General features: G+C 50.3%; 1 protein-coding gene across 1 annotated transcript; it reads left to right on the top strand.

The window, feature by feature from the left end:
• The first annotated feature begins 5519 nt into the window (after positions 1-5519).
• On the top strand, positions 5520-7534 carry CPLX2 (complexin 2). Its single transcript, XM_057705530.1, has 3 exons — positions 5520-5635; positions 5775-5950; positions 6706-7534. Exons 1-3 carry the CDS (start codon positions 5605-5607, stop codon positions 6901-6903), a joined length of 405 nt encoding a protein of 134 aa, XP_057561513.1. The 5' UTR covers positions 5520-5604; the 3' UTR covers positions 6904-7534.
• Positions 7535-8838: the final 1304 nt, after the last annotated feature.

Here is an 8838-nt window from a genome sequence, read left to right as displayed (position 1 = left end):
CCCCCCCTTCTGTCCCCTCCCCCAGCCTAGCGTCCCCCCTACCACCACCACCACCACCCTCCTTCCCGTGCAGGGATAGACCAAGGCTTCCCGAAGACCTGCTGAGGAGCGCCTCCTGGCGGTCCGGCCAAAATCCTCAACTGCAGGCAACCTGCTGGACCTCAGCACTCCTACAGGCATATGGCAAAATATCTACACAGACACCTGCACACACGCTCACGCAGAATCACAACGATGCCTAAGTCCAGAGTTAGACACGTAGGATCATACCTTGAGCGAGTACACTCTCACATACTCACTGACACATAACATTAAATTCAATCCAGCAAATATGTCCTGAGACTCTAGCATGAACGAGGAGCTGTTGTAGATTCTGGGACAGAGGAAAAGCACAAGATACAAGCCCTGCCCTGGGAAGAGCTCAGAGTGAGTGGGAAGGGAAAGACACATAGCTGGACAGAGTGCCTGAGCTAGAGGCAGGCAGAGCTGCCCGAGAAAGTGCCATGGGTCTCAGAAGAGGAAGACTCCATCACATCTCACTGAGGAGATCTGGGCAATTTCATGGAAGGAATGACGTATGAAGGGGACCTTTGAAAATTAATGCTGCTGCTGCTGATGATGATGATGGTGATGATGACAGCTAATATGTACTGAGCACCTACTATGTGCCAAATGCTGGGCTGATCACTTTATTTGCATTATTTCACTTAATGATTACAACTGCCATTGGGCAAGATGTTCTTGTCTCCGTCTTACAGATGAGAAAAGATTAAGTCATTTGCTCAAGGTCACTTAGTAATTAGGGGCCCAGGACCTGAACTGGCAGGGATGAGGTTAAGAGGTTTCCAGGATGTGGAAATAGCATGAACAGATGCCCGGGAGTTTTTGGAAAGAATATGTGTGGAGGTACAGCTGATACAAAGCCACATACAAGGGATGGGAAATGAAGAGTGAGGCAGGCAGATGCTAAATTGTACAGGACTTGAAGGTCAGCACAAGGACTCTAGTTGGTTTAACCAGGCCATGGGGAGCCATTGTAGGGTGTGTTTGCATGAGCAGATCTGCCCTTTAGGAAGATTAATTGGACAGCCTTGTAGAGAATGGATGAAAGGTAGGGGAGGGACAGAGTTAGAGGTTATGCAAAAATTCAGAACCTCGAGGCCCTGAACCAGGGCATTAGCAGCCGTAGGAGAGGGGCTATTTGGATGCAGGAAACACTATGAAGCTATAATCTCTGGACTTCTCCCTCAGCACCCCATCGCAATTCTAACTTGCCAATTCCTTGTGTGGCTTCTGTCCAGTGTCTACTTCCACAGCTGACTGAATGCTATGACTCCCTTTTATTCTGCCGTAGCCTCAGCACCCAGAACAATGCCTGGCAGAGAGTAGATGCCCAGAGAATATTTGTAGTGTGAGTGAGTGAATGAATGAATGAAGAATTCACTGACTCTGGAGTTTTCCATTGAGGCAATTGGAACAAGGCAAGTTGGTGGAAAACATGGTTGAGCGGAGTGGAGGCAAGAATGAGATTGATCTTTGGATAGATTGAATTTGAGAAATTCCATCAAAGAGTTAAATGTGCAGGTTTGGGGAGAGAGAGAATGAGAGATCTGTGGCTGAAGAAATGCATAAACCAAAAGAGGTAGGTGCGATTTCCCAGGGAGACAGTGGGAGAGGGATGGGCAGTGGGAGGGAGAGTCAGCAAAAGACAGGAGGAGGGCCATCTGAGAAGCAGGATGATGACCACAGGAGTGCTGTGTCATGGAATTCAGGAGATTCAAGAAGAAGGCTGAAAAAAAGCAGGCTGGGTGAGAGGGAGGTAAGGGGTCTTCATCAGCATCTGATGCTACAGAGGGATAGAGGAGGAGGAGGAGGGCTGTGAAAACACTCCTGGGTCTGGAGGACTCTGGCAACTCTGACTGGGGCAGCTTCGGCAGTAGTGCAGGGGCTGCGGATCTCTGATCTCACAGAGCCAGAGGGTTTGACTGGGAGGTGAAGAAGTGGTGACACCAAGTGGAAACCACTTGATCATGAAGCTAGAGGGCAGAGATTAAGAGAAAGATAGGGTTCAGAGCAGGAGCTGGAGAAGGAAGGGGATAAAAGAGACCTATGGAGAAGAGATGGAAGATGTGAGGAAGAGGGAGTAATAAGTGGATCAAGGAGAAGGTGTAAAGAGAAAAAATCTGGAGCTCAGGCAGATGGAGGGAAGGAGGGAGACCCCTCTCTTGGGAGTTAGGAGGGGAGGATGCAGGAGCTCACACTATCAAAACATTAATTCTTTGGATAATGATAATAGCCATCATTTACTGAGCCCCCATCATATGCCAAATACATTTCACAGATTATTTCTAAGTCTTCAAAATGGCATCATAATCCTCACTCTATAAAGAAGACCGAGACTCAGAGAGGTCAAGTCAATTACACACTATCACACAGCTAAAAAGTAGCAGATTCGGGATCCGAGTCAGACGTGCCTGACACCAGAGCTCATGAGCCTTCCACTGCACCACACCACATAAAGTAGAAGGAAATCACTTGCTGAGAGGGATGGGGTAGGCCGTAGGTTGGGCCTTAAGAAATTGATTAGCGGAGTCTCAACAGGGTGAGGAAATTGCTTAACAGCTGAAAGGGCCATGCTGGGAGCCCGCCGCAGGACCTTGGGGTGGGTCCAAAGAAGCTTGGCTAAATAATCCCAGCAGGCTGGGAGTAAGAGGCACATGGAGCGACAGGGATGTAAGCACGGAGAAGACTCAGCCCTTGAGTAGATTACTTTGCATGCAAGGGAATGGGGGTGGAAATCAAAGTTTTCTGAATGAATGCAGGAAACAGAGGAGTCTGGAGAAGGAGATGGTTTGGTGATAGAGAGGTGGCGTGTGGAGTTTCAGTAGTGCCGCAGAACATCCAAGGGGAGGGAGGCAAGTGTATTTCTTATTTATTGCCTATTTCACACACACACACACACACACACACACACACACGCACAGTACACACATCTCAGAATGCACGAGGGCAGGACTGTGTCTGCCTTGTTCACTGTTATATCCCCAGTGCCTAACACACTGCCTGACACATAGTAGGTGCTCAAATAATACTTGTTAGATGAGTGAATATGGGGTCTGGTGCTCAGATAAGACATCTAGGTGTCATCAGCGTTAGCGGTCATAAAGCTGCTGGAAAGGATGAGTTTCCCCAGGGAAAGATTAGAGACGAAAAAGAGATAAGGACTGAGGTCAGCATCCTGGGGAACACACTTTTGAAGAGACAAGAGGAAGAAAAGGACAGCAAAGGAAAGAGGGGGAGAAGGGGCAGTAGGAGAGGAGGGAGAGGAAAGAACTGAGTCACTGAAAGCAAGAAAGGAGAGGGGTTTGGGGATACAGTGGGGTGGCTAGCAGTTCAAATGCTGCAGAACTGCTTCAACAGAAGAGCTGGGAAAAGAGCCCAGAAGATCATCTGGTTCAGGAGGGAGACTTGCCAGAGCAGCAAGTTAGGGATGAGGCAGGGACTAAAGCCCAGGTGCCCTGTGGACCAATTTGAAACATCTCAAATTAGAGTCCTGTGTCCTCCAACACCACCTGGCAATTCCTTGAGCTGCATGTAAACACAGAGGAGGAACCCAAGAGTTCCTGAAATCATCTGATTATTATTCGTTTCATGTTCTTAGAAATGCAGTCTCTTTACATTTTTAGTCAAATGAAAACATCTTGATTGACTGAGCTGAGCCACCTTCAAACTCAGAATTCTGGGTCAGGGTGGGTTCTCCTGCATTTCCTGGAAATCCTGTTCCTTTCTGGCGTGTCCTCATAAACATGCAAGTCAGCAATGGCTGACATTAACGAGCATCTGCTACACACCAGTCACCTGACCAGTACCTTCTCTTCCACTTCAAACATCAGTACAAGGGTAGACAATACGCCCCCATTTTGCAGGGAACAAACTGAAGCTTTCCCAGGGAGCCACAGCCAGTGAGGACGGGGGCCAGGGGGTGGGCAAGAGTTCAAACCAGGTGTGTCTAATACCAAAGTCCCTGGGGATAGTTTTCTACTCCATCATGACTTTCCTCAAAACAACCTATTAGGTGATCTGATCACGTAGAAGTCCTCAAATAAACTCTCAGGCCCCATTGTATGAAAAGATCTCAGTCTGCCAGTGTGTTTTCTCATTTTGAAAGAAATGAGGACAATCCATCATCAATGAACAGCCAATGACCTTGAACTCAACCTGGTTGCAATATCCAGCCTGACTCCTCTGTCACCATTTCCCAGGACCCCTTTATCCGCCCAGCAAATCATAAAGACCCCAATGCTGTGTAGAAAGAAAGGCCTTAGGGAGCAGGCCTGGCCTCAGTTGACCGTCAAGGCACGTGGCACTTTGGCTGTTATACCCCCATCCCCATGGATGTCCCCTCCACACCTGAAAAAGGATTTGCAGTGCCTTTGCCTATGAAAGCACCAGTGAAACTGAATGGTTAAAATAAAAAGGAAGTCTCTAAGAGTTAGAACATCTGGGTTCAAATTCTCAGGGATGCAGGAAGAAAGGGGTAAGAAGGAGGCCAAGTGTAGAGGGAGGCTCCAGGCTCTTTACCCCTCCCCTCCCACCATTGTTGGAATAATTCCATTTTTGTGTATTTTGCATAATGAGATTCCCATTAAGATTTTATTTGGAGAAAATCTTCTGAGGCAAAAAAAAAATAATAACAATAAAAATATAATAAAAACTGAAAGTCGGTGATTTAAGGAGAGGGAAAGGAGGACAAACATAAGCTGGGTGCTTACGAGGCCCCGTGCCTGGTCCTTCAAAGGCCCTAAGCCCCAAGAAGATGATCGTGTCTCCAACCCCCATGTGTAATTCAAAATCAAAATCAATATTAAGCTATAAAACACAAAATTTACATGTATGATGCCGTAAAAATAACTTATTTCTCCATTTGTCTAATTTCAGAAGTCTGGATATGTTCATGTAAGCTGGCTGTTCTCATTTTTCCACCCACCTCTGATTTGCTGGGGCCCCGAGAGCAAGCTCACTCCTTCTAGGGCTTGATGCAGTGGCCCAGGCTGGAATTCTCTCCAGTCTCCACAGTAGCTCTGAGAAAGGAGGCATTGCCATCTCTATCTTATAGAGGAGGAAACTGGGGCTCAAGGAGATTGGACAAGCTGCATGGAAGTCACATGGCAAATAAGAAGTTAGGGTGGCATTAGAACCTAGCTGTACCTGTACCCCAGTTCCAGGCTTTCTCCAACATTCCTGGCTTCAATCAGATTAAAGCAACACAGTCATGATGAAGGTTTTAAAACAGGAATCAGAAGCGATTTGGCAGCACATATGTGCCTGGTACAAAGCAAGTGCTCGGGAAATAGCCCCTTTCCATCCCCTTTCCCTACAATACCAGGCACTGGGTCTTAGCCTCTGGCTGATGGTGCCTGATGCCTGAACCAGGGTGAGGCGGTCTTTCATCCAACTCCACCACCCTCCCTGTGCAGAGGCCTCTCCCATCTAACCCCCAGCTCCTCTCTTTGCAGGTTGCCGCATCTCCCCAAGCCAGGCCTGCCTGGAGCACTGCATGAAAATTCAGCTGCTGGTTAGGGCACACTAACCGGAGCTGTAGGCATGGACTTTGTCATGAAGCAGGCCCTTGGAGGTGAGGCCCCAGGCCCTGTACCCCGTTCCCGCTACCCAGTCCAGACCCAGGTGGGAGGGGCCTCAGCGCACCAGGCACCTCTGTCTCCAGCCTTGCCTCCTTGGCCCCGCCCTCTTCCTCCCCAACCCATCCCCCACAGGGGCCACCAAGGACATGGGGAAGATGCTGGGCGGAGAGGAGGAGAAGGACCCTGACGCGCAGAAGAAGGAGGAGGAGCGGCAGGAGGCACTCCGGCAGCAAGAGGAGGAGCGCAAGGCCAAGCACGCGCGCATGGAGGCGGAGCGTGAGAAGGTCCGGCAGCAGATACGGGACAAGGTCGGCACCACCTTCCTTCCCAACCTAGAGCACAGAGGGTTAAACAGGGCCCTCCAAACCTCGGGCTCCCCTGAATCCCAGCTCTCACCGTAGACCTAGTTCTCTCTGAGCCTCACTCTTTTCATCAGAAAAGCGTGTGTCAAGGAACACCTCCCTCAAGGGCCGTTACGGGGATTAAATAAGATAGTGCACATAGTAAGTGCTTCCTAATGTTTGCTGCTGCAGGTCCACAGCCTTGTACCCGAAATCCTGGAGACCAAACAAGTTTGGAATCCAGCATTTGGGGGTTTGGGGAAAGTACTCTAGTTCTATGAGCACTGTTATGTGTCACTCCCAGTGAGTTTGCAGCTGCCACCCTGTGCCAAACAGTTCAATACTTTTCTGCTCGCACTGTGATAAACCAAGGCTATAAGTAGCCTTCCATCAGTTCAAGTCAAGTTTTGTCACCAAAATTTGGCCCAAAACAGATGGGAGAACAATCAGTTTTCCGATCTTGGAGGATTTCAAAAGAGCAGAGAAATTACATGGGCAGGTATTAGTTTTAAAAGAAACCCCATGCACCATCTCTCTTTTATTGAACACCAACTGAAGACAGGTACAATCCCTCAAGGAAGATGTCCTTATCCCCATTTTATAGATGAAGGGACTGAGGCTCAGGGTGTTCCCAGGAGCTGCCCCAGCCGCATGCGTGTGACCTTGAGACCCAGCTCACTCCTTGCCCCGTTCATGCTTCTCTCCACCCTTCCCCTCCCCAGTATGGGCTGAAGAAGAAGGAGGAGAAGGAGGCTGAGGAGAAGGCAGCCCTGGAGCAGCCCTGTGAAGGGAGCCTGACCCGGCCCAAGAAGGCCATCCCAGCAGGCTGTGGGGACGAGGAGGAAGAGGAGGAGGAGAGCATCCTGGACACGGTGCTCAAATACTTGCCTGGGCCACTGCAGGACATGTTCAAGAAGTAACCGGCCCTCCCACCCCATCCCCACTCCACTTGTTACTTTTTTTTTTTTTTTTTTTGGTTCTTTCTTTTCTTTTTATTCATTTAAGTATCAGTTCTGAAGGGGAAAACCTCAGTTGGCCTCTGCCCCCCTTCCCTGGCCAGGGGGTCCCCCCCCTCAGCACTTCTTCACACCCCCTTCATCCCAGAGTATCCAGCCTCCACCTCACTCCCGAGTTGCTTGAAAAGAAGACAGCTTTTCTCCAGCAGGGGGTGTTGAACCCAGTGCAGGAGGCACTGGGAGCCCCCTCTGGAAGCCTGAGGTCTGTGCTGGTGTGGTCACCCCCATGCATTCCTTCATGCACCCCACTGCCAGGAGGACCACCGTCCCTAGCCAGCCAAAGAAATGACACATTCCAGTCCTGCCCAGCATGCTGACCTTTGGGCTCTAAACCCCAGTGGGCCTCCAGGTCAGGGCAGTGGCGTTGAGTGGCCTGGCTCTGCAGAAGGGAGTCAGGGAAAGTCTGCCCTATTAGGACCTTGCCTGAGGCTGGCCTGTTCTGTTCTCGCCAGGCCTGAGTCTGGGCAAGAGGCTGGGGCTCTCCTTCTTTCCCCCCACTGATGACACCCAGTCCAGGAGCAGTCCTCCCCCAACCCCCACCTGAAGAGGCATAGCCCCTGCCAAGCCAGTCCCTCCAAATGGATCCTCTATGGACTTTAACTCATCTATGGAGGGGCCCCAGGCTAGGGCAGCCCCTTGTTTCTCCCCCTACTCCACTTAGGTCCTGGAGCCCCACTGCCAGGCTGGGCCCAACTTGCCCAGCCAAGGGGCTGCCCAGGCCCCCCAGAAAACACTCGGAGCCATCGGGCAGCAACGGCCCATGCCATGGGACTCCCCCATTGGTACAGCCAATCTGCCCCCATTCTTATCCACCCCTCTTCCTCACCTTGTCCTGCTCATGTGCTTCCAGGGCCCTACGGTCCCCAGGAGGACCCTTCCTGGCCAAATCCCCAAGCTTTGGGGGAAAAGCCAGTTCCCACTTTACAGAAGGCATCTGTTCATTCATCTCATTGGCCAAGAACAAACTCTCCTCTGGGATGTGTGAGACTGGCATTTGTTCCCCTCACCCCAAATCGTCAAGGCCTCCTTCTCAGTCACTGTGTGAGGACTGGGGAGCCCTGGAGCAAATGAGAGAGGGAAGCGTGTGTCCAGGCAGGCGTGAATGTGCGTGGCAGAGACGACATCAGCAATTGTGTGTCCAGATTGTGTATACATATAAGCCTATGGTTAGAGTGTCTTAAGATTGTGTGTTTGTTAGTCATCGTCTCTGTATTAGAGACCATGTATGTTAGGCAGCCTTGTGTATGTAGGCTTGGTTGAGGTGGTATGTATTTGTTGAGATTGCATCATATGTGTGTGCTAACCATCTCATACGTGTGTTAGAGCTTGCATGTGTTAGCTTGTCTCTGAATTTGTTTTCAAAAATAGCATGTATGTCAGGAGTGATGAGAATGTGTTAGATGTTGTAGAAGTACATGTTTGAGAGATTTGTCAGAAATGCTGAGACTGTTGTGTGCATGTGTGTGGCTCTGAAAAGGCAGTTGTGTGCAGGACATGTGCTTGGGGGAAAGGAATATAGGTAAGATGACCCCTCTTGGCCCCAAAACCACTGGTCACAGATGGCCACATCCAACAGGAGACCTTGTCCTTGGCCTAGAGTCCTCCCACCCTTGGGGGGTTCCTGCCTGAAGTCCTCAGAAGTCCACTGGACAGACCCAGGCAGTGCCCCGAGAAGCCATGCCGGGCCCCCACCAGGGCCTACCCCAAACGCAGGGGCCAGGGAGGGGGCGACTTGCCTGCCCCAGAGCCCCTGCCCATTGGCCCGTTTGCATTCTGCAGGTTTTCCATTTTAGTGAATTTATGCTTTTATTTCAGAGAGAGACATGTGTCTTCTCTGTC

Source organism: Hippopotamus amphibius, chromosome 1, assembly GCF_030028045.1.
Source record: "Hippopotamus amphibius kiboko isolate mHipAmp2 chromosome 1, mHipAmp2.hap2, whole genome shotgun sequence".
In the NCBI taxonomy this organism is placed as follows: domain Eukaryota; kingdom Metazoa; phylum Chordata; class Mammalia; order Artiodactyla; family Hippopotamidae; genus Hippopotamus; species Hippopotamus amphibius.
The sequence above is the reverse complement of the archived record's forward strand: the minus strand, read 5'-3'. Positions and strand labels throughout refer to the sequence as shown.

What these genes read in the sequence shown, in the direction of transcription:
- CPLX2 (XM_057705530.1), top strand. Translation starts at nt 5,605, where the DNA reads ATGGACTTTGTCATGAAGCAGGCCCTTGGAG. An exon ending in CATGAAGCAGGCCCTTGGAG is followed by an intron (nt 5,636 to 5,774) that starts GTGAGGCCCCAG and finishes CATCCCCCACAG; the next exon opens with GGGCCACCAAGGACATGGGG. An exon ending in GGCAGCAGATACGGGACAAG is followed by an intron (nt 5,951 to 6,705) that starts GTCGGCACCACC and finishes TCCCCTCCCCAG; the next exon opens with TATGGGCTGAAGAAGAAGGA.